General features: G+C 44.4%; 1 protein-coding gene across 1 annotated transcript; it reads left to right on the top strand.

Annotated features, from left to right (window-relative positions):
• Positions 1–9846: 9846 nt before the first annotated feature.
• BID (BH3 interacting domain death agonist) lies at positions 9847–22956 on the top strand (the record flags this gene model as incomplete). The annotated part of the gene is made up of 5 exons (XM_082240687.1): positions 9847–10059; positions 18928–18990; positions 20014–20200; positions 21078–21220; positions 22735–22956. The coding sequence occupies exons 2-5, from the start codon at positions 18982–18984 to the stop codon at positions 22954–22956; spliced, it is 561 nt and encodes a 186-aa protein (XP_082096813.1). The 5' UTR covers positions 9847–10059; positions 18928–18981.
• Positions 22957–25722: the final 2766 nt, after the last annotated feature.

The following is a 25722-nucleotide window of genomic DNA, read 5'->3' as shown; positions in this document are numbered from 1 at the left end:
TTCAGGTGGGCCGTAGCTTGTCCGTTTCATATTTACTTAGCTGGTTGTGTTCTTGTTTTTGTTTTGAAATACAAAGGCGAGAAGTGGCTACTCTCTTCTGAAGCATCACCCTGCAGCAGCCCACGGGAGAGCAAACCACTCTGCACCCCAGAGCACACTGTGTGTATGTTTAAGGTTCTCCTCACCAAAGAAGCCTGAAGCTGCCATTATTGTCTGGGTATGGAGGAACCCTGAATTCAGAGAGGACTGGAGACTTGGAAGGCTGGCTGACATGAAATACTTGCCCTGTGTGGTTTCTACAGAAGATACAGGCTCCAGTGGACTAGCTCTCTTTGCTGCAGCCTCCACAAGTTGCCATTGTTCTAAGAGGGGAAGAGTGTGTAAGCCACCCCCTTTCTGCCATGCAGTGCTCTGGACTGAAAGTCACAGTTTTTCTGTCTCCATTGACAGTAGACTGCTCGGTTGTGAACCTTGTGACAATTTTGACACTGGAAAGTGCTGATTTTGAAAATGGGTTACTTATGAAGCAGTTTGCGGGAACGCTTGGATGAAACCCCTTGCTTCGAATCCCCCAAGAATGGACTCTCAATGGGTTTTTGTTTTTTGCGTATATATCTATATCTATAGATATATATCTTTATTATTTTTTGCACGTTGGAAATGAAGCAAAAGACCTACCCGGGCCCTTTAGTCACTTTAGACCCTTTAATGTCTATTAACTTATTTTTTAATACTTGAAAGATTTGGGTTTTATACCTTTTTAAGAAGTGAGCAAATGTTTGAGTGGTGAATCTGTGTGCCTGCTGCATTCCCCAACCTTTTTCTTTTGTTGTTCTTATTTTTAATTTGCTGTTCTCCCTTTCCCTGTACCTATTTATTAGAGTTCTATTAATGCTGTCACAGTTACACACTACTTTTGATGTGGAGAGGAGATGCTTTTATGTACTTTGGACTTGTCCCTGCACCACGTTGAGGGGCAACCCTAGGAAGTATGCAGGCAGGGTTCCCAGGTAAGGTGTCTTCTCAATTAAGCTGCATCCTCACGAAGAGAACTCACAAAGCTGAGTGGTGATGGCAGACTTTGCCCCTGCACTCCATACCCTCTGTTCCTGAATGGCAAACCTGTGCTTATTTTAACTACTGCTGTTTAAGGTTTTTGTAATTATAATTGTGGCATTGCCACTTTACCCCATATATTTAAAAAAAACCCACACATGCTGGCTCTGTAAAAATCTGCCTCCCAAGGGAAGGATTAGCACAAGCTCCACTGGTTTTGTCCTAGGCCTTCATTCAGTTGGCTCAGAAAAAGGTCTTACAGTACAGTAGCAAATAGGAAATAACACAGAATAGACTCCTGTCTATAACCAGCTGAGAGGTTCCATAAGCACACCATGTCTTTCACAATAACTTTCTCAAAAGTGCCGACCTGCCACAAACAGAATTTTCCATTCGCATTTTTTAGCTCCAGTTGGGCTTAGTTTAAAGAAAGAAAGCTGTACAGTAGTTCTAGTCTCCTAACAAAGTGCAGACTATTTTTTTAATTAATTTTTTTTTAGGGAAGCAGTCATCCCAAGAAAAAGGCATGTCCTTTAAAGCAGCCACCATCTTATCTCTAGGTTTCAAAACAGGAAATGCTGTGTTTTCAAAACAGGAAAGACTAGAAAGAAAAAATGGGGAAAGGTTTTTAAAAAACCCATCCACTTCCTTGTTTAATAAAATGTCAGTACTGATGACGCTGAACAGAAAGCTGTTGAAGCAACAGCATGTGTTGAAATATAGCGTCAGAAGATTTTATGCCAAAGGGGTACCATGCCTGGCATTTGTTGAATATTAAGATATTGAAAGATTGTGATGCTACACTGGCAGAATTCATACCACATATAGTCCCAGAACAAGCAGCACTCGTGTGTTCATGGTTCATGAGACTTCCTCCCCTAACTGAGGAAGAAAAAAAACATATAACTTCAGTTGTCTCAGACAGCATCTTTGACATCCATAGAGACCAACAGGGGAGTGTATGGCAAAATGGAAGTTAAGCTCCCCTTTGTTTAGGATGGAGCTAGAATTCAGTTGTTAAAATTTGGTGTCTAGCCACATGAAAGAGGCAAATCGGAATTTGCATTAATTATTTCTGCTGTGCCTGGTGCAATTTATAATGGAACTGAGAAAATGGATTGTTCTGTAAAGTGGTCATAATTGAACTCACTTCTATCTGTTCTTTGAATTTTTTCACTGTAGGAAAACGTTGACACGCTAAGCTTCTTCCTAAGCTGCCTATAGCTGCATGTGGAATGAGAGTAGAACAGTCTGTCTGAGAAAGTGGAAGGGAAAGTCCTTTCCAGCTCCAGTGCAGCTGTGTAGCTCTGCCTCTAGTTAGCCCAGACTTCTTTGGGGCAGCTAAGACTCCCTTGTCACTAGAACTGCAGAGAGAGGAGAGGGGTTTTTAGAGCCCGTGATAGCACCAGCAGCATTAATCATATTTCCTCTTCCACTCTTAACATTTCCTGTAATATGTTGTGTTGATTGTGCTTGATCCTGCTGTCAGTCAAGAGGTTTCTTTAAACGCAGTGTCAGGCCCTCCTTTTATGACACGGTGCTAATGCAGAAGTAACAAGCACACCTGCTGCATCCTCTGGGTTTTTAATCTGTTTTTTAAAATACATCCAGGTCAGAGGCATTTTAGAGCATCAACAAATATATCCAGAGTTGCATGACCCAGTAGCACAAATTCTTTTTATGGCCAAAAAAAAAAAAAAAAGTTGATACCCTCCCCGCAAGGTTTTAAGAAAATGTATTTAACAGAATGTTTACATTTGGGCCCTGAGACGAAAGTGGTGTATTAGTTTTCCAACCTCATGTTTAAAAAAGAAAATGCTGTGATTGTTTGCAATAAAAATGTACTACGAAACAGTCTGTTTGATATGAAGAGGTAGTGGAGGGTATTTCTCTCTCAATGCATGATAAGAGGACAGAAGGCTTCCAAAGAATTGCTGCCTTCGAGAGCACTAGCAGTGGAGCTTCATAAGCAAGGAAGGCAGATGAGAATGTCACTAAAGCTATTGGAGGAAGGGATGTCATGTTTTGATGGCATTGCAGTAATTTAATTTTATACATATATATATATATATAAAGAAGTATGTATGTGAAACGACCCTGTCCCAAGGAACTGTGGTATCTTCCCCTTGGGACAGGTGGGAACTCTGATATTCAGACTGTTTTATTGTTGGCGTGTGTGCAGTGTAACAGGAAATTGTGTACCGTACCTGTTTTCATGTCTAAAACATCCCAACCCCTGTTTTACTTCCTATTTTTGGTTGCATTTCATTCTGTACGTTCTTATGCACACTTGCTTTGTTGGTGTTGAGAGTTCAGCACCTCAGGTCACCAACGTAACTAAAAAAAATAAAAAAAAAATAAAGTCATTAATTTTTTCTTACTTCATTGGAATTTGATTTTGCTTCACGGTTCACGCCAACAGCAAATTGTTGGCGGCCCTATTCTGCACCGTTTCCAGTTCTACACTATCCTTTTTGAGATGTGATAACCAGAGCAGTACACGGTTGTGTACAATGCTGCCATTTTGCTCCTGCAAGTCTTACACTTGTGCAACAGTACTGCCCCTTCTCTCCCCTTAAGAATCTGTTCTAGAGGGTTGGCGGACCATCTGGAACAGTTTTCATTTAGGGGGGGCCGGGATAGGAGAGGAATTAGAAGTCCTATTGCATGAGCAGAATGCCAATAGCACCACTATAGCACAAAACCAAGAATTATAAGTTTGAGAGCAGCATAGACTTGTTATAAAGACGCTATACCATATTGGCAATTTTATTTTCTATTGCTTTCCTAATTATCCACCACAACTCGTATGATGTGTTTCCAGTGTTGCATTGGTGGCTTAAGTTCTATAACATGGTGGACGTGTCATTTATATATATAATACCACAAAGCAAAAGAGGATGTATCACAAGATGCTTAAAAATTTGATTTTGTTTTCAGAGCAGCCCAACATGCTATGGCCAATTTTTTACTTAAAAGCTGCCTTCAGAGCATATCAAAACAAATATAATAAATCATGTAAATAGCATATACATGCAACTCCTGCTTAACAAACACAATGTGTCCCCAGGAAGTTGTTCACATTGTAGCCTTACAGTGGCGTAGCGTGGGGAGTGCCAGGGGGGCCGGCCGCACCGGGCGCAACATCTGGGGGGGGGCGCGAGTCCAGAGGGAAGGGACAAGTTCCTTCCTCTGCCGGGCTCCCCGCCGCCACCGCCAGCCTTGCGCCCTAGCGCGCGCGCCCCCCCGCCACGGCTGCGCTCCACTCACTGCTCGCAGGAGGAGCAGCCGCTGCAGCAGCGCCGACGCCGCCACCGACGCCTGGCCAGGCACGGGCAGCCTCCGCACCCCGATGCCATCCCCTCGGCCCAGCCCAGCCACAGGCGGCGGCTGCTTCTGCCGACTGGGAGGGAGGAGAGCTCCGAGGGGCCTCGCCGCGCCCTGCTCTCCCCAAAACCCCCCGAGAGGAAGCCGGCGGGCGGGCGAGGGTCTCCCGGCAGAAGGGGGCACCGCTGGCTCCGGCTCTCAGCCGCGGGGGGGGGGGGCGAGGACGGAGCACGGCTGGAAGCCACCGGACCCGGCCGGGAAGAGGAGAGGCGCTCGCCAAGCCCGGATCTGGAGCTCCACCTACAGCCCAAGGAGAGGAGGGGGCGGGGAGGCGCCCGAGGGGAGGGGGCTTCGGCTGCCTCGGCCTGCGGGGGCTCCGCAAATAATAAATTTAATAAATTCCTGCTAAGCCTTAGGGGGGGTCCTTGGCTCCTTCGCTCGCCCCCAGCCCCAGTGGCGTAGCGTGGGGGATGCAGGGGGGCCGGGCGCAACATCTGGGGGGCGCGCTCGCACTCCAGTGTTAGGGGGCGCAAATTACTTGCCTTGCCCCGGGTGCTGACAACCCACGCTATGCCACTGTAGCCTTATGAGGCTTTGCCCTCGGGTGGGAAAAATATTGCGCCTGGGAAAGGGAAGTGGGAGTCAACAGACACTCAAGGAATAGTTTCGGAGAAAATGCTTTTATTTCTACCATCCATGAACTGGTAGAAGGAGCAAGTGTGATAAGTCACAAAAAGCATGCACGAGTTCACAGTGATGTGCACAAACATATATACCCCTTTCTAGTTCCCTCCCCCTTTCTCCTCCCTCAGGAGTCCTGCCCCATGTTGAGGTTCCTCTGAGCATGAACAGAAAGCTGTCTTGGAACTATTGTGGACTCTTGGCAGGAAAGGGGGTGAGGGGGTTTTCAGAGTGTTCCCGTTGTTTCATTCTTGTGCTTTGGCATGGTTCCCGGAGAGAAAGCAAGTTGCGATGTGGTTCTGAGAAAGGCCTGAGAAGACAATGGGCTCTGTTCTCTACCTTGTTGCAATCTTTTTAGTTACAGCAAGTGGAATGTTTCTGATGCTTAGCTGCTGAGAAAATGATTTTGAAAAGCTTTGAGAAGCTTTGAGCCTGCTTGGGAGGGGGTGACTTCGGGCCTAGGTGAGATCACCTGTCCTCACCTTCATTCCTTCAACATAATGAGCCCACAATTTCCATTATTTCTTATGGGAACACTTGTAATGCAGGGTTTGCTATGTCTCTCCTCAACCCCACCCCTCTGTCCTGAAATCACTACAGCCAATCAGCAAAAGAGAGACAAAGTAAAAACAAACAAAAACCCAATCTGATTTGTCCGACTTCTCCTGCTCCCTGATTTGTCTGATCCCCCCCCCCCGCTCTCTGATTTGTCAACTATCACTCCCCTCTTCCATAGTTGCTGCCTGAAAATGGCCACCACTGACCAGCACAGCAGAAACAACCAAGAAAGTAAGAAAGCCGGATATTCGGATACGTGAATCTGCAGAGCCAGGGCTTTTTTTCAGCCGGAACTCTCCAGAACTCAGTTTCCAGCACCTCAGTTGTGGAACCCACCATTGGAATCTCCTCCGCTTGAATAGTGAAGTCCTTGCTCTTCCAAGAAGCCTTTTAAGTTGAGATCTTTCACTGTCTGCATCTGTACTGGAATGGGCTGTAAGGTGTTTTTATGGCTTTATCGCTTGTTTTTGCTTCCCTGGTCTCCTTTGTGAGGAAGGATAGAATAACTATTTAATAAATAAAATTAAAACATTGGCATATATATGCATGCATTTATATACTGCCAGTTCAGGCAATGTGACATGGCACTAAGTATTGAAGGAGACCCAAGTTCAGATTCGTAGATAGCCCTGATGCTTCCTGAGTGACCTTGAGACACAGCCAAGTCTCTCTTGGCCTAACCTACGTGGCAGGGCAGTTGTGAGTACTGTTATCAGATAGGAGTTGGGGGTGAAGCATACATGCATAGTTCATAACTTCTCGGTTCAGACATGCTAAAAACAGCTGTCAGTTTCACTTTCTATTGCTAGGAAAGAGGAAGTTCAGAAGACAGTGTTGGGAATATTTTGAAATGTATGAATCTGCAGTTCGAGTCTATGCCACATTCTCACCCCACCCCTTTCTATTTCAAGCAAATGAACCCTTTGAACTACATGCTGATAAAACTGGCAGTCCCTTGTCTTGTTATGTCACAGTGTACGAAGAAGCATTCCTAAGAAGGAGCAGTTTTTTATATTTTTATCATGATTTATTAAACTAGGGGGTAAATTTGAAAGACCTACTTTTTCTCCTTAGCAGAGATAAGAAACCATTAGGGCAACTGCTTTGAATGCCAGATCTAGAACCTGCCTAAAAGGATTCACACACACACACACACACACACACACACACACGATCCTTTTATAATTACATATGCAGTATCAGGATGCTTTCAGATGGGGGCTTAATACTGCAAATTGTTCATTTAGATAACATAAATAAGTTGCTAGCAGCAGGGTTGTTGTTGTTTAACTTACCGGATTCTCCCATTCCCACCCTGGGAAGAGTAAATTCAGATTAAATGTGGGAAGTGGGGAGTACAGGCTGTCATTCTGACGACAAACTTTTGTCAAAAAACTTTTATATGTCACTTTATTAGTTCTTCAGAAAAGGGTCTTCCTTTGATAAAAGCAGAAAGACAAGCAGAAACCTATTACATGTATCGGTAAGCAGAACTCTCTTCCTGCTTTTGTTTTCTGTCCCTGCCTTTGTTACCTTGGGGTCCATCTTGCACTTCTTGCACACTTTGACAACTGTGACTTTAGAGAAGAGGTGGCAACTCTCTCTCCCCACCTCTCCAGAGGCACACTGCCATCGATAGCACTTTTGCTTCTTCGTGTGCGGCCGTCTTGGGAACACAGCATAACAATTGCATGCTCCTGCAGCACCACGAGACATAGTATGAGTCAGTGAGGAAAGCACCTCATTGCATTACTTTTTAAAGACATTTCATTCTTTCAGTGGGGCAAAAACAGAGGATTCCCCCAGTGTCCCAGCTCACCTGTTCAGCCGGGGAATTCCCAAATTCTTCCCCACTGAGCCCACACCTGCCGTCTTCAGGAAGGGGAAACGGCATTGGCTAAAACAGCTGAGCCCACAGCCAATGCACCCATTATAAGGAAGCACCAAACTCTCACTCTGCATGTGTGCTCTAGAGAACATCTGCAGGGTGCTTCATTTCCTTAGCAATCACATGAACAGAGAGCAGGTCTAACTTACTACCGTGTAAGTCTGCACAGGGTTGCAAACTGAACAAACCAGCAAGTCAAATCTCTTATCTGCCATCAACTCAACAGGTCGCTTTAAGCAAGCTGCTACTTCTCAGCCTCACAACGTATTTTGCTGTTTTCCATGTACAATACCCAACTGGAAAGGTATTTAAATCCTACCTCCACATTGGTGATGCTAGTGTTGCCACTGTCACCTGAGGGCAGGAGGCTAGCGGAGGATGCACAGGCAGATTTCACATACCGTATTTTTAGCTCCATAAGACACACCTGACCATAAGGTGCACCTACTTTGGAGGGGGGGGGAAATGCGGCTCTTGGGGGCTTTTGCGGGAGGTGGGGGAAGTGAGAGAGCCTCGCTCTGTCCCTTCCCCCACCTCCCGCAAAAGCCAGAGATAGTCATGCGAAGCCTCCCCAGGGCAGCGGGATGAAGGCTCCCCGCTGCCCTGCGGAGGCTTCGTGGGCTACCCCAGAGCTGCTTGACCCAAGAGCAGGTCAGGGAGCAGTGGAAAGGCTGCGTGCAGCCTTCCCACTGCTCCCCGGGGCTGGTGGTAGGGGAAGCGCGGCTTCCCCCCTCCACCAGCCCCACAAGCTCAGGGAGCAGCCTTTCCGCTGCTCCCCGACCTGCTTTTTGGGGAAAGCCACCGTCAGCCCCAAAGAGCAGGTCGGGGATCAGCGGAAAGACTGCACGCAGCCTTCCCGCTGCTCCCAGAGCTGGTCGGGGCTGGCAAGGGAAGCCTGGGGTCTCCCTCCCCCCAGCCCCAGGGACCACACATTCGCTCCATAAGACGCACAGACATTTCCCCTTAGATTTTAAGAGGGAAAAAGTGTGTCTTATGGAGCAAAAAATACGGTGCACGCCTTCCTTCCCTACCACTTCCTGCCCCAAAACACCGGCTGCCTCATCTTTTTGCAAATTAGCACTCCCACCTTGCTTGCCTGCAGCAATGATTCAGGCAGTTTCATTGCAGTTTTTAGAACTGTTTTCAAAGTAAGTTTCCAGAGCAGATAGTGTTAAAGTATAAGGCATGGCAGGCCAACTTTGGGCATTTTTAAAGTAACTTGCTGCTACTTCGAAGTCTGTGGGTGACAGCTGTTGCATTAGAAGAGTTTCATTATTATTATTATTATTATTATTATTATTATTATTATTATGTCACACCTTGGAGGGAATGCCTCTTCCGATATATTGCTTTGTGTGAACATTCGTTTATTTTCAAAGTATTTATTTATGCCATTTTTATTCTGTCCATCAACAAAGTCCTTCAGGCAGTTTATAAAACTTATAAATCAATAAAATGCAATCCACTGACAAAAAGGGGGGAAGTTTTCCTCACCCACCCCATCATTAGCCATTTGCTTCCTGTGCCCCCTCCAAGAAGCGGAAGATGGTATATGTGAGTCTCCTCCCCATTTTATCCACACAACAGCCCTGTAAGATGGCATCTGGCCCAAAGTCTTCCAGTTGGCTTCATGGCTTAGTGGGGATTTTAACCTGGGTCTCCTTAGGCCTAGTCTAACCCAGACTTCCCCATGTCTTGGTGCCCACTGGATGTTGCTGGACTACAGCTCCCATTCTCCTTGACCACTGGCTGCAGAATCCAAAACTTTTGGATAGCATCAAGTTCAGGAAGGCTGCTCTAACCATTACACCACACTGGCCATAACTGTGAGTGTGACACCTAAAAACGGGTATTCTGGCCCACCTCACCATTACTGCAATAAACTATGCAAACTGATGCAGAATTATCTGATTAATCATGTGTTTGGTCATATATTTAAAAATTTATATACCACTATGTCATTTAAAAATATAACAAGGCAGTTTACAACAATAAAGCATAAAAACCGTAAGGAAGTTAAAAGCAGACATCAGTTAAGCACTGTGGAAGGACGGATTCTTAATTGACTGCAGAGGCCTGGCGGAGCAGGAAAGTTTTCAGCGGGCATTTAAAACCTGGCCCAGAAGTTCAAAGCTCCCGCGATCAGAAGGCTGCCTTGAAGCGCGCCATAGCCCGAATAACCCGGCGCATTGGGCGGGACGCGGCGGGCAAATCGCTTCTTGGAAAGCTTGTTCTCAGAAGCGCCGAGCAGCGCCTTGGCTGGACGTCGCTGAATCAGAAATGTGTAATCCCCGTCCCGCTCCAAGCATTTATTCCCCTAGACCAAGGTACAACTCGTGGGAAAGGCCCGCTCGCGAAAAGGGCCCGTGTCGCTTTAAAAAGCGGGATTTGGAGGGGAGGAGCGCACCACGAAAAGCGGCGCGAGGAGGAAGTGAAGTCAGTCTCGCGGTGGCGAATCCGCTGCTCGGAGCGGAGCGGACGAAAAAAGGAAAGAAAGCGAGCAGGCGTCGGGGCTGCGGGACCTGAGCTGGGCAGAGCCGCTTTGCATGGTGAGTGGCTTCGGAGAAGCGGGGTTTCCCGCCTCTCCCGCGCCCCGCTTTGGAGAGACCCTCTTTCCCCGGCGCGCGCGCGAGGGTGTGGTCGCAATGGGGGGCTTTGCTGGCGGCCGGTTGGCAGCGACGCCTCCCTCACCCGCCGCCGAAAGATCTCCGGCCTAAAAAGAGAGTCCGAAATGTTTGGGAATGTTGAGAAGGCGCTGACTGGAATCCTCCTCCTCCTCCCCGCGCTTCCTTCACTAGTTCAGCCATAGGCGAGACCCGCTTGCATGATGTTCTGGAGGCGCTTCCTCGTGGCTCTCCCCCCCCAATTCTGTGGCAGTAGCATATACAGTGGTACCTCAGGTTAAGTACTTAATTCGTTCCGGAGGTCCGTTCTTAACCTGAAACTGTCCTTAACCTGAAGCACCACTTTAGCTAATGGGGCCTCCTGCTGCTGCCGCGCCGGCGGAGCACAATTTCTGTTCTCAAAGCAAAATTCTTAACCTGAAGCACTATTTCTGGGTTAGCGGAGTCTGTAACCTGAAGCGTATGTAACCCGAGGTACCACTGTAGTTGCTCCAAATGTTGCTATTCGTTTTCAAAAACCGTGGCAAGACTATTAGCCCGCAGCTACGCTTGAAAAGTCTTGCCGAAGGGGAACGCGCCGTTTTCTTCAAGCATTCGCTCCTTGTCTGGTCTTCCCTCCCTGAGGGCTTTTGTGTGTGTGCTTTTGAGGGAGACTCCTCGAAGTGCCATGAAAAGGCAGGGGACAGCCGATTAATTCGGTTTATTATTCTGTTTTTAGCATTGGGTGGGTGCGGTTGCTCTTTCTGGCTTTCCCGCCTCGTGTTTTGTTGCGCGGTTTTCCTATTTTTTCTCCCATTTGGAGGTATTTGCAGGACACGCGCACGTCCCAGGCAGACGTTGCCCAAAAAAATTCCCCCCTGGGGGTGTCCGGAAATAGCCGTGGTTGTGATGGTGGTCAGGGGTAGGGCAGGCCTCGGGGCGCCTTGTCGGCTCCTTGACTGGGCAGGCCGAGCTGGGGAACAAGAGGCCTCTTTGGCTGCTTGAGAGATGCCCACAGTGGCATGTTCAGCCAGGACCTTGGGCTTTGGGGGCTCCCTTCATGGGGCAAAGTTCCCTGCTGCCAGTACCCCTCTCCCTGCAAGCATGGATGGAGCAGGAAAGTCAGCAGCCAGGAGATGCAGAAACAGCAGCTGCCGCAACTTGTTTACTTTCCTTGGTTGGGTCCAGAGGGAGAACCCTGTATGGCTGTGGTGCCCTGGCTGCATTTGCCAGGTGCAGGCAGGAGGATGTACTGTAGATCTGGGGTCCCCAATCTTTCTAGCCCAAAAGCACTTTTGGAAATCTAAGAAACAGACATGAGCATGAAAAAAATACCCGTTTTGCATAAGCTGCAAAAACATTTGCACTGCCTCAAAATAAATACAACCTCCCCCTTTATTATGTATTTATATATAAAATAGGGAGTTGCAGGGGGCTGTGGCAAGTGTTATCAGGGGTGTATTTTGGGTGCCCATGGGAACCCCAGCTCTAGACATAGTTGAACTGTATTTTTTTTACAATAATTTTTATTAGTTTCCAAATCCAAAATACACCTCATTATATCTATACCAAATCAAATACCCAATTGTATAATTTTGGGGGCCCCACCCCCGTGTGCTAGAATTACAGGTTTGTTTTTTTAAAAAAATCTGCTTCCAAAGTCTTACTTAATCCAGTTGTATTCCAATCGTAATTACTCTATAATCCATTCAGCAGCTGCAACGTTTATAACTTCTATTTGTATTAACACATTCAATAATTTATTAGTCCACAAATGAAGATCTATAGTAATTATTTGTCCATAATTTTTCTTCTTTCTTTGCCAAATGTTAATCCATTTTTCCAGAAAGTCCCATGTCGCTCCAGTTGTTCTCTCTCCTTTCTTTTCTCAATTGTAGTTGCAATATAAATACATCAGCCTAGGGAAAAAGTTAACTGGCACCCTGCCAAAGCCCTGACAGTTCTCCAATTTCTCTTCCTTTAGGTATTGTTGAACTGTAGCTCACATCATCCCTGATCTTTGGGCATGTTTGCTGGGGCTAATGGGAGTTGGAGTTCAGGAAATCACTGTTTTGATTTATTTACTAAGCAGTATCTAAATGCTGAAATAAATAAATAAAATATCTGGAGGGCCACAGGTTCTCATTTCCTAGTGCAGTGTGACCAAACAACAAGAAGCGAGAAATTAGGTTTTGTTTATATAACTTTTTTTAAAAAAATTATTGTGGCAGGCAATGTGTGTGTGTAGGAAGAGATTGAATATTGGAAGCACAGTTCATCTCACGCATCATCTCACTTTCTGTTCCCACCTGCCCCAGATTCCTAGTGGTGCAAGGCCACCTTGTATCATCAAGAGTGGAATGGGGTGAGACATTACATCACAATCACATTCCTGAATGCAGTGCTATACTTTATCCATACAGATGAATGGCAACAAGTGACTCACTTTACCTTAGGATAAAGTGGGACACAGCTGGAGGAAGGTGACACTGAGCTTTTTCTCCATATCAAGCTTTATCTTAATGTTTAGGCCCAACCTTGATCTTAATGTTCATGTCCTCAGTCACACCTAAATGTGACAACGTTGGGAACGAGCATTTCTGTAGCTAAAGTACCGAAGAGCCTGCCAAGATTACTGGGAGGCAAGGGAGTTCTAGTCATTTTCCCAGCTTCACTTGCTACCATTGCATGTGTCATATTCAGTCCCTGCTTCATATAACAACAGCTGCAGAAGCCTCAGTGATGAATAGGTTTGTCAAGGAAATAGGAAGAGTGGTCCTGCAACTGCCTTTCTTTCCCATCCACCATAGAGGCCATAAGTGGTAGCTTAGGGTCTGAAGTGTGTGATATGGCGCTTGTTTCTCTAAAATGCAGGTAAGCAGCGTTAGGAAAGGATTTCTCCCACCTTGTTAATATTTTAAAGGGGTAAGTGCCGAAGAATACACACAAGTGTTTTGGACCTGATTCAGGTTGCATGTATTCTACTTTTGTGTTACAACTTTGAACAGTGCTGAGTTTGCTCACTTTTCAGAGCGTGATAATATTCTTGTATGCATTTGGATCTGATAGTGGGTTTCACAGAAGTATAGCTTGCATGCAGAAGTACATCATTTTTCCAGCCAGTCTGCAGTGGAAGTATCCTCACCACATTTTGGTTGGAGGAAACCAGCAGTTTTCAGCAGAAGCCAGATTTTTACCACTTTGATAGTCTGGCCTTTGTATTGGTCACAAAGCCACATTTTCTTCCTCTACCCAGCACCCCACCCCCCAATTTTTTTTTAAAGCATGAAACAAACATGCACATAAGGCACTTGAAATAAAAAACAATGTGGACAGCATGCCTGACGCACTAGAGAGGGAGCTGTTGTGTTTGATTTGGAGACTGTATGTTTCATTACAAGAGCAAATGTGAGGAAAATAGAGCTCAACCCTGCAGCAGAACCTCCTCACGTTTGCTCATAATTGGAGGAAATGGCCTCCTTTTCCAAAGTGAATTTGGGTCTAACTTCAGCCTTGGAATATTATTCTTTTTGGCCAGTGACCCATTGAGTAAATTGAGAAGCCTCAATTATATTTCCCTTTTGCCACTGTGGTTGGAGGCAGGTGTGTCTTGCAAGAAGCTTCTTCTGGAGCCAGGGTGTGAGAATAGAGGCCATAACCCATAGGATAAGGTTACCAGACGTCCCCGTTTCCCGGGGACAGTCCCCGGATTTACAAATCAGTCCCCATACAAAATCCATTGAAGTTGAAAAGTGTCCCTGGATTCATCGGAAAAAATCTGGTAACCTTACCATAGGAACTTCGTGCTTGTGTGAATTATTTGCACACGTGTGTGTGCTCCTGTTACCCTCTGAATATCTAAAGTCTCCTGTGGGTTTGGATAAGATTGGTCTCTGTTACATTTGGAACAGTAAGACTTTTTTCAGCATCTACTTGCTATATCTCTTATCTGTTTCTCCACCACCACCTGTCTTTAGGTGTGCAGTTGACAGTTAAACTACCTGAGGCAAAAAAAAAAAAGTTTTGCAAGTTGGCAGCACGTGAGCTGTTCAGGCTGTCTGTCCACTGCGCAAACCCCTCTCTGCATTTGACAGGCTTCACTCAATGGTTCACATGGGTAGGTCTCTTTCCTGTGAGCAGTTAGCTGTGTGACTAGACACTGTGAGTAGACACTGTGAATGTAATCATAAATGAAAACAACACTGCAAGCCCCCTAAATCACAGTCTAGAGTCAGTGTTAGAAACTCAGATATAAAGACCCAGGTGGGTCCTTAAACCAGGGTTACAGTTGCCAAAATGGAATGTTTAGTTGCCATTTAGGGGCCAGATAGCTCAAAAGCATATTTTTCAATGCAACTCTTGGGTTCATTCTGATTGTGCAGATAAAATATAACTGATGGAATTCTACAGGATGTGTTGTTAGTGTGTGAAAACAGGCAAGATCCAAGGATCCTCAGACATGTGCCTCCAGATGGTGGAGACGTCAGACGCCATTCTGGCTCCTAGCTTCACTTGGTCGCAAGTGACCGATAGCCAGGTAAAAAAATGAGCCTGGCAGGCACATGGGAAATTTCAAACTCTGCTAGAGGTGCAAGATGATTCCCACAAGCAACAGGAATAAAAAGGGCTCTTGTCAAACCTACATCCCAGACACTTAGCAGCTGGAAACCTGAACAGACAATGAGAACTGCTAAAAATAAAATAAAAGAATCATACCCAACTAAAGGAATTAAGGGGTTTTATCACCAAAGACCTCATTCTTACTATTGGAGTTTGAGGTGAGCAAGCAATCTGTGTAAATAATTGCCTACAAAGCAAAAAAATTAAAAGGGAGCACATCCAGTATTAATAGATGCCAGCTAGTATTCTGCTTTTCAACTTGACCAAAAAAGTCCACCTAGAGAACTACTGTCATTCACTCCTGCTTCCAGAAATACAATGTTTTGTGTTTCCTGGAACTTGGGAGCTGAGAATTTGATGTTGACAGCTACTTTCTTAATAAATATGACCTTTGCAACATGAGTCATTTTTTTTTTTAGGTTGTTGACTTGAACATATGTTTTTTCATGGCTGTTACGATGATATTATGATGACTGTTGTCCTTATATGATTGACACCCTTCATATCTTTACTTGGCGATTCAAGCACGTACCAGAAAGTTTAGGGTGAGATTCACCTAATGTGTCCCATCAGCAGAAGCTTCCCCCGCTCCCCGCCCTGAGGATTTCTGCTTGCACAATGGGACTTCTCCCCTCTCTCCTCTCCTAGCCCACCCCCTGAAATTATTCCATTTGACAGGCTGAACTGCTTGTGCTGATGGAACATTTCTCTTAAAACAGTGTTGAATTCTTTCCTGAGGTTTCAGCAGTTAATGTAGTCGCCCTGGTGCAACAGGTCTACTTTTAAAAAAGGAAGTGACTTTTTGTGGTTAGGAAAGTGATGGAGAACTGTAATCAAAAGTATGGGATGAATGAATCAGTAATGCAAAGGCATTTATCTTCCCTTGCATTTTGAAAATTCAGTTTCTTTGGCATTTTTCCTTGGAGCCTTATATAAATTTGATTTCTGAGTGTTTATTGTGCCTTCTCTCCCCCCACAAAAAAGTTGGCTTTTTTTGTATCCCCTTGCCAATCTGTGAATTAAATACTTTGGTGTATTTTGCAACCTTTGCAACTAAAGCTATTTCACTTTCCCAGTTCTGACAAATGTTTGTACTGCTTTGTATTGGAAGTTTGGTGGCAATCCCTAGGTGGCACCAGTAAACATTGCAATCATTTTATAGTTTGGTTACATAGGTTCTGTTATCTCCATTTAACCTATTAAGCTTTTTTCTTATACTTGACCAACATTTTCTCTGCACACATTGCATTCAGTATAGGATTGCTCCTAATTTTTGTACAACGTAATACGTTTTGTGATTGCCCCCGCATGCAAAAATTAAAACAAACAGATTTACCAAAGCTTTGAACTTTAAAGCTTCATTTAAAGTTCACTGCAGGCTCTGTGAAGCATAGAATCTACAATATTGCCACAGATTAATATATGCAGCCAGGGATTTGGACTGGGAACTCATAGTAGGAGTAGGAGTAATAATTCATTAATAATTGCTTCCCATGGAGCATCCCAAAGGGATTTACAGTATATTAAAAGCATGTATAAAACAGTCACATAGATTGCGTGGCAGCCATACCTTAGCAACAGTACTGCAGCTTGCTTTGCTTAAGGCAGATGTGGAGAGGCTGTAGCCCTCCAGGTGATGTTGATCTCCAGCTCCCATCGAGCCCGGCCACCATGACTGATAGTTGAGCACAATTCAAAGTGCTGGTGTTGACCTTTAAAGCCCTAAACGGCCTCGGCCCAGTATACCTGAAGGAGCATCTCCACCCCCATCGTTCTGCCCGGACGCTGAGGTCCAGCGCCGAGGGCCTTCTGGCGGTTCCCTCATTGCGAGAAGCAAAGCTACAGGGAACCAGGCAGAGGGCCTTCTCGGTAGTGGCGCCCGCCCTGTGGAACGCCCTCCCATCAGATGTCAAAGCGATAAATAACTACCTGACATTCAGAAGACAGTTTTTAATTCAGTTTTTAATCTGTGATATTTTAGTGTATTTTTGGTGTCTATGGAAGCCGCCCAGAGTGGCTGGGGAAACCCAGCCAGATGGGCGGGATACAAATAATAAATTATTATTATTATTATTAGTATTAGTATTATGCATCAGGGCAGCCACTGGTCACTTGCAGTAGGTGATAAGTGGCACACCTCTCTCCTTGGCTTTTGACACCTGAGATGTATGCTTTTTGGACCCACCTTCTGTGGTTGTAAGTGGCTTTAAACTGTATTTAACATGGTGCTTTAGTTGTTTCAACCCACGCTGGGACTTGGGGTGGTGGGCAGGCAGGTCATAAACTGGTTATAATAAGAAGAATACATTTCCAGTCGTTAGTGGATAATTGGAGCCTGAGCCGCAGACCGATACTTATTTCCTGTGGTTTTTATTACCAAGTTAAAACAATTTGGTCTGTCTTAGTGATTTCCTATTCCTTTGAGGTTTCCCCTTTGGAGTTTATTGTTCAGCGTCCCCACTTCCTTCGTACTCTGCTTTCATTCTCCTTGTCTGAGCTAGGCTTAATTGTGCTTAAACTGCTTAGGCAAAGAACAGCAAGATTTGCAGCGGAGTGTGCAGGCGGACATTGTGGGATGGTAAAAGAAAAAAGAATGTGCAAGAAGCCAGTGTGGAAGTTACCACCTACCTGGGTAGTAAATATACATAGCAATGCCCTGCATATATATTTAAATTAAATTCAAATAAACGTAGTTAAGCTCATGGCAGCTTGACTGCAGGCATTGATTTTCATTGTTACCATTTAAGTGGGAGAAAAGGAAAGCGCTGAGGCCTACTAACACTAATTTTAGCTTGTGGAAAAGCTGTTTATTTCAGGCATAGGCAAACTCGGCCCTCCAGATGTTTTGGGACTACAACTCCCATGATCCCTAGCTAACAGGACCTGTGGCCAGGGATGATGGGAATTGTAATCCCAAAACATCTGGAGGGCCAAGTTTGCCTATGCCTGGTTTATTTGTTACGTCGGCATTGCAGCCGTAGCAGTAATCAACCTGAAAAAATAATTTTATGGATAATAATAATTCAAGGTATTTTCCATTCAAAAATAAATCATTGAAAACATTTCCATCCCATGTAACATCAGTGACATTGTTGTCTGGCTGCATTGAGCATCTGGAAATTATGCATGAAAGGGAGCATGCAGATATGTTAATTAAGCCAGCCCAAGGTGTTGTAGTTTGGAGATGAAAAGCTTTGGGGTTTCTGATAGCAGGGGTGGGGCAGAGTAAATCATTCCCAGCATTTCCTTCTGACTTGTGAAAGTTTCCTTACCATTGGTCCATCTATCCTGGTATTGGTTCCTATGCCTGCCCCACAAGCCTTGGGCTCTGCTACCTGAAAGCCCTTAACATTTTACAACTGAGTCCTGGGCCACTTCCTTTTTTGAGAATGATTTTCCTCATCATTTTCACCGTTGCATCCAAGCCGTGTCCCAGGGACTGCACAGCCTTTCCTGGTTCAGATGTTATGGAGAAATATGGTTGAGTGTGATCAGCACACTGACGGCACCTTGCCCCGAAACACCTAATGACCACTCCCAATGGCTTCGTGTAGATATTAAATAGCACTGGAGGTAAGAGAGTCCCCTGTGGCGTAGCTGCCAGGAAGCCAAAAGGCACTCTTCTGATGCTACTCTCTGGACTCGGTCCTGAAGTACGATTGCAGCCCCTAATTTCCATTCCCTGGAGCCGATCCAGGAGGTTGCTGACGAGGGATCAAGAAGCTGGAGCAAGGTTGCACTCCCCCTGTCTGCAAAGGTCCTCAGAGAATGCTTGCACCTGCCCCACCACAGACCTCTTCACTACCTTCCCCCAAAAGAGGGAGTATTTGCAACTGGTCAGTAGTTGTTCCAGTCCAGAGCTGGTTTCTTCAGGAGCTGTTGCATCACTGCCTGTTTCAATGCAGCAGGGACCACCCCCTCACACAGTGAAGTGTCAAATAAATACATATTAATAAAACCCATTCATCATCAGTGAAAACACCAGCAGCAGTATATGCAAATAAAATATATTGAGAAGTTCTGCCCTTTCCCCCAGTCTGTGGAAAGATATAAAATTCTGGTGTGAAATAGCTGTCAAGGAGGCCTCTATGATCTTCAGATGGTAATTGCTGGGCATATACTGGCCAGCTTGAGCTGCAGAGAGAGAATTAACCAAGAGATGAAAAGAAATCACATGCAATTCTTCTTTTGCAGGTAGAAGCCCTGTGATTTCCGAAGATTACGAGTAACCTAGCATCAGCATCAACAATGGACCAGGTTGGATCAAAAATTATTTGCAAATGATTGTATCGTCTGAAGAAATGTTGAGTTGTTTGTCCAAGAAAAGATATTTTTGAGTCACCTTTTCTAGAAGCCCCTACCCCCTTTCCCCCTAAAAGTGTTCAGCAGAACAAAGTTAGGAGCAAGCTGTGGCTCTCAGTTTCTCCTGAGCTATGTAGAGACATAGGGAATCCCTGCTTAGGAGTGGTGGTCCCTGTCTCTTCCAAGTTCTCAAAGTTTACAAATTGCTGCAGTTCACAAGCACAGATCCCATATGTTTAGATAAGTGTTTTCTTGCGGAAAGCACTGCCCTTTTAAGGCAGCTCTAGCTCAGAATCACTTGAGAATTCAGTCCCGATAGCTGGCTTTGATTGTGCATGCACAACTACGAGGGACCATTTCCAGAAGAGTAGCTGTGTTAGTCTGTTGCGACAAAAAACAGCAAAGAGGCTTGTGGCACCTTAAAAAACAGGCCGGTTTATTATAGCATAAACTTCCACAGACATCGCCTGATGAAATGGACTGTAGTCCACGAAAGCTAATGCTGGCACAAGGCTCAGTCAGGCTGGTCCTTAATCTTATTTTGCAGACATCAAGTGTGAATTAAAAGATGCCAAGATCGCCTTATTAGCAATGGTGTGATGGTGATTCGAAGACAAGGGCAGAGTCGAAAAAGAAATGCACTACACTAAAACAGAGTTACAAAATAACTGCCCCTGGGACACTAGAAACCATACTTGGCTCTGACTCTGGAGAGTTTGACAGTGCCTGGTATTTTTAGTATCTTGAGAGCTGCTAACTTCCCCTTTTTTGTATTTAAATATAAACTGATATTTATCCAGTTTCGCAGGGTAAGGTTATAGATATGCATAACCCCTGGATCAAGATGATAAAGGATTTCATGCACTAGAACTGCTATTATAAATATTTTTAAATAAGCATTAAATGAAGTTGGCTGCATGCTTGTTTATCATATATAATACCTGTTCTGTTTCTCTCTCTCCCCCCCCCCCATTATAGGGTGATTATAATGGCCCCTTTCAGGAGGCACAGCTAACCAAGATTCTTCTCTACTCCTTCCTGGAGAAGTCTTCCGACTGCGCTTTTGCGTCAGAGCTTCGTGCTTTGAAAAACCAGTTGGTTTCAGAGCAGGACGATGATGATGAGCTTCAGACAGATGGAAACAGATTTGGGCAACCTGAGGACAGTAGGTATTTTATCTTGAGCAAACAAGTTTGGTTTGTTTGTTTGATACCCTGGCTTTTCCCTCAGTGCAGGACCAAGGCTGCTGACAGCATGAATTAAAACAGACAGAACTACAAATATGCAATAAATATAAATATTTTAAGAACAGTTAAATAAATAAAACTGTTAAAAATAGCTCTGCAAACAGTTAAGGCCATTTAAAAGCACACATGCAAAAACGTACATTATTATCCTGGCTTTTCTGCAAGCAGCTCAGAGCAGTGTACCCCTTGCACACATAATTCTCTCAGTAGCCCTGTGATGTAGATTAGGCTGAGAGGCAGTGGCTGCCCTAAGGTTTCCTAGCAAGCTTTGTGGCAGGGATTTGAACCCTGGCCATAAATTCAGTGCTGTAACCACCATGCTACGGTGGACACTTGTAGCAAATCCTCTGAGCTGTCCTCCTCAGCTGTCTGTTTGGAACCTAACTTCAACCTGGGCAGATCCACGCCATGTGTCACATCCAGTGCATTTTTAAAGCACATGACTTCCCCCAAAGAATCTAGGGAACTGTAGTTTGTAAAGGGCCCTGTGAGTGGGAAACTACGGTTCCCAGGATTCTTTAGGGGAAGTCCTGCTTTAAATCTGTGCTGGGTAGTGCTTCACCTGTGTGGTGTGGATATGCCCCTTATTTATTTGAACAATTTATATACCACTTAGCTACAGTAGTCTTTCAGTGATTTTTTTTCAAAGGTGCAATACCAAAAATAACAACTAGTTTTCACTAAAAAACAAAACATCAGTTAAAATGCCTGCTGGAATAAAAAAAAGCCTTCAGTAGGCCCTGGAAGTTCAGAGAGGAAGAGCAGAGAATTCCATTCTGTTTGATCTTTTTTCAGTCATATATTCGGATGAAGAGGAAATTTTCCGGATTATTGGAGCTCAGCTGGCTGAAATCGGAGATCAGCTGGCTGCCGAGATTGACCCATCGCTCATAAAGAATCTTGTGCGGCAGTTTATGGCGGAGAACATGTCCAAAGAGGTGATTGAGAGGAATGAAATCTAAGGCTTACTTCAGAGTTTCATCTACCATGATAAGTGAAATCCTGGATCCAAATAACTGCTGTGTGGTTTTTCTGGGAACCATTGCAAAGTCCATGCTTCTCTTGCAGAGGTGACTTGGTGAATGGGATGTATAATAATTACTTCAGCTTTACTGTTGGGACTGAGGAACATAAAATTGGAGTTGGGAGAGTGAGTTCAGGCATGTTTTGCTGTGGATTCTCCTACAATCTCGTGAGCTAAAAGGCAGTAATTTCTACTTCAGGAATGCAGGGATATGTCTTCTTCTTGGACAGAGGACAACAAGGCATTCAGCTTAGCTGCAAAACTGGCCCTGGGGCACAACAGTGTTCCATGAAGCAGGCGAGTCCAAGGCTTGCTCCCACTGCTTCCCTTGGGGTGATTTTTTAAAAGTCCCTCCCCCTGGAAGGTAGAATCATAGAATTATAGAGTTGGAAGGGACCATGAGGATATCTAGCCCAACCCTCTGCAAAGCAGGAATCTTTTTATCCAACTTGGTGCTTGAACCTACATCCCTGAGATTAAGAGTCTCATGCTTTGCCAGCTGAGCTATGTCACCAGACTTCCATTATTTCTGTGGAGGGTGTTCCCATAAAAGCAGCCTCCCCATATGTGTGATGAAGCAGGCACAACCTTGAAAACCTCCATTTTTCACTGGAGGAGAATCTTGATTCTATGACTGTAATCTGTAATAGTACTTCTGTTGTGGTGGGAGCATGTTTTAAAGAAAATTTAAAACATGGAAGAGGTGCAGCCGTTGTTTTTTCATCTATTGGTGAGAATTGTTCTAAAAGGATTTACTTGTCGGTTAAGCAAAGGAGTGCCTACTAACAGCAGATGTTGGAGGTGTGGAGCAAGCAAAGCAAAATTGACCCATGGTGTGGTTCATTTGGCCGGGAGCGGGGTTGGTTGCTTTCATTTATGTTAGAAGGTGTATTTCCATTTTGATCTCCCCCACAATAAATTGCATTAGGTTACTCACCAGAAACATGGCTATAAATGGAGAAGGCAGTCATTATTTTAAAGTGGGTGGCCAATGCATGATTATAAAAAAGTAGAATGCAACTTAATGCCACTCAAGCTTCAGTGGTAAAGGCCTATAAACAGTTGACACCTGCAAATTATAATCTAAAAGTATTTTGTCTTCTTTGAGGAGTTACTTTGCTATTGACATATTATTGGATTGCTGAATTTTGAAATCCATACATAAATGAACCCATGTATAATTTAGAAATGTTTTTTTTTAATTATTCTATCGTCGGTGGATGTTAATGATTGTTACACTGATCTTTGATGTTTGGAACTATTGTAATATAAACAGCAAAGGAGCAAAACAAAGATCCGCCAAATGCCTTGCGGTGTGTGGGGACAAGGGGGAAGAGAAAATAGGTTTTATTTGTGAGGGATTGGAGTAGAGAGGAACAGAATGGCAGCATTTCAAAGAGGTACATTTCCCCTCTCTCTTTTATTTAGGCAATAACCAATCACCTGTCTCAAGTAGTGAAGGAAGTTGTGCGAAGGATGCCTTTGGAAATGGAGCAGGAGAGAGCCATGCTAGTGGTAGCTATGGTTTTAGCCAAAAAAGTAGCAAACACTATGCCATCTCTTCTACAACAAGTGTTCAGCACAACCGTGAACTACATCAACCAGAACCTCCGTGGTTATGTGAACAACTTGGAACCTGAGGTGATATAAAATAAAATCCAGGTGTTGCTATTTAATTATCTCCATGCCCAGTGAATAATTCAGCCCTACTTTGGAAGCTAGGGGGGAAAGGAGTGGTTATTCAGGCCGTGTGAAATGTTGTAGGAAAGGAGTTTGTTGGGTCCCTGATTTTACATCATGTGTGAATAGGATGCACAACTGGGGCCCATGTACAAGTGGTGCTGCTTGTGGCCAGAGACAAAACAATGGGGCATGACTTATATACAGTCTCCCCATCTTGCATCCTCACATGCAAGAGGCAGTCACTGCAGTTCAAGTGACACATTCCAGCCAGACAGAAGGACTTGATGGTGCTCACGGGGGAAATGGACTGGGGGAAATCCCGAGGGCCTGAAGTTCCTTACGCTTCCTCTGTTAGGATGAGGAAATTGAGCATTTTTGACTCTGTTTGGTGTGTTACCCTAACTCCAAGATCACCAAATTTTGCGGCTTGCAAACCAGAGAAAACATTGTTAGCAACACACAGAGAGACCTCTGAAGCTTGTTTCATCAACTGCAAGATTTCAGTTGCAGCAGGGAGGAGTCAGGGAAGGCTGCTGCAGGCACATGTGTGTCCAGAGATGCCATGTTGGCAATATGTATTCTGACTTGTGAACCTGCCTTCAGTTGGATCCTAAAGGATGGGCTGGGGAAACCCAGCCAGATGGGCGGGGTATAAAGAATAAATTATTATTATTATTATTATTATTATTATTATTATTCTTCACACATGCAGGGTGTGTATGAAAGAAAAAGCCTTTTGGCGTTCACTTGTTTGGGAAATACCTAAATATGTGGACCATTGAATATAACTGTAGTGGACTGAACATAACTCCTCTTTTCTTTCTCTTCTAGAGGTGAATGAAGGGAACACAACATGTCTACCTTTAAGAAATCTTTTTTTTTAAAACCAGGAAACAGTTAAAAGGAACTGTTTTAAGCTTTGCTTGCAATTTTTACCAATAGTAATTAGTTCCATTGTGCTGCTTACCTTGCTCTAAAGTATGAATTATGAATGACATTTTTTTTCTACTTGAAATACTTGGTCCTGCTCTACATCTCAGGAGGCAAGTGGCTATTTTTCTTGGGGTCATGGTGGGAGCAGTCCGTCATTCCTTGCAAATTTCAAGCTTGGAGCAAAGGGTAGATGTTCTGTTCTGCCAGTTGCCAACTGGATTGGAGTGTTTGGGATCACTTATAAAACTACAGAGCCTTAATGAGCAATAGCAGGTGCTCCAACCCATCTAAGGACATTACTCTTGGGCATCAGTGAAAGGAATTGCACTAATGTGAAAAAACCTTAGCTTGGGGGAACAGTGCTGGCTATGATTGCTGCTAGTGCCCCATGGTACCTAGCCTTGGAGCGCTTCATCTTTCCTGTTGTCCTGGAAACTGGCTCTAAAGAGCCAGTTGTTGTCCAGTTTTTAGCAGATCATTGTTAATTCAAGTAGTTGATATATATGTATTTGTGTTGCTGTTTGTAAAATTTCAACAATGAAAATTGTTTCCTGTTTTCTTTTTACATTAGGCAGCAAATTTTACAGCAAAGGTGGTTAACCTGTTGCCCTGGTAGCATGTGTTTCTGGACTCATCCGTGCCACCCAAACAGCCCAAATGAGTGGGAATGCTGTGGCCACAGGTCACCCACTCTTGCTTTAAATGAAGCTGCCTTGTGGTGTCCAATAAAAATCCCTTAAGGTTGCTCGATTGGTGGGTTCTGCTCTGTCATGCAAGTGTTTTATTTGCACTTGGGAATTTCCAGCTCATAATAGATTAGGTAGCCCTGGGCTCTTTCTTTGTAAAGTTGCCAGCTCTTGGTATCGGTTTATAAATCTCTTGACATAGTTGCAAGCAGAGGGTGTGTTTGTGTTTATGTGTGTGGATTGCTGGTCTTCTCCTTACACCACCAGCTAAATTTGAAAAGGCGTGTCCCCCCACCCTATTGGACCACACCCTATAATCCTGAATAAAATTTTGATTCAGCATTAAGGGTTGAGAAAGTGTACACAGAGTGTATGTGGGAGTACTGCCTTAGTAGTTCTCAATTTTAGTCAAATTTACTTGACTTGGGAAAAAGTAAAATGTAGTTCAACTATGGACTAATTTGGAATTTTGGAAATGTGTATTCCACATGAGGAGTTCCAAGAAGTCCAACAGTAAAACATGGATCTTTTTATTAAGAAAAGGAAAGGAAAGGTTAGCCTATGGAGCTAAAATTGCTTTTTTATTTCTTTCACTTCAGCTCTTTATGGCAGCACAGAAAGAATATTTTGAGAGCTGGGATTTTATGCTGACCCTTTCATTGTCAAAACTTGAGTGCTCAGGAATGTGGTTTTGATAAAATACTGAGATGAAAGGTTAAGATCTTAAAAAATGATCCTGTATTCCTAATCCCTTTTCTTTCTAGCTGCAGTTCTTCTGTTTCAGAATTTAAAGGGAAGCCATTACCAGCAGCCAGAGTGTTAATATTGGTGTTAGAGGAAAAGTCTGTGGAGTAACAGATGCAACTCCTGTAGCTCGAACACAGCTACCCTACCACAGAAAAATCAAAAGGTTTTATACCACCACCCCTCCATCTAGACAAGCAAAAAGCATAATGTGACACTTTCCAGACTGGCAAAAGCAGTAGTGGGCATGTATAGGGCAGGGGTTAGAGCCCAAAAAGAGCCCTATGGGGAGCTGTGCATGGCCATATTCAATCCTCAGGCCCACCAGTTTTCCCACACCCGCACTAAAAAGAAGGAAAAACCACATATC

This window comes from Podarcis vaucheri, assembly GCF_965113315.1.
Source record: "Podarcis vaucheri genome assembly, chromosome: 10".
Taxonomy (NCBI): Eukaryota; Metazoa; Chordata; class Lepidosauria; order Squamata; family Lacertidae; genus Podarcis; species Podarcis vaucheri.
The sequence above is the reverse complement of the archived record's forward strand: the minus strand, read 5'-3'. Positions and strand labels throughout refer to the sequence as shown.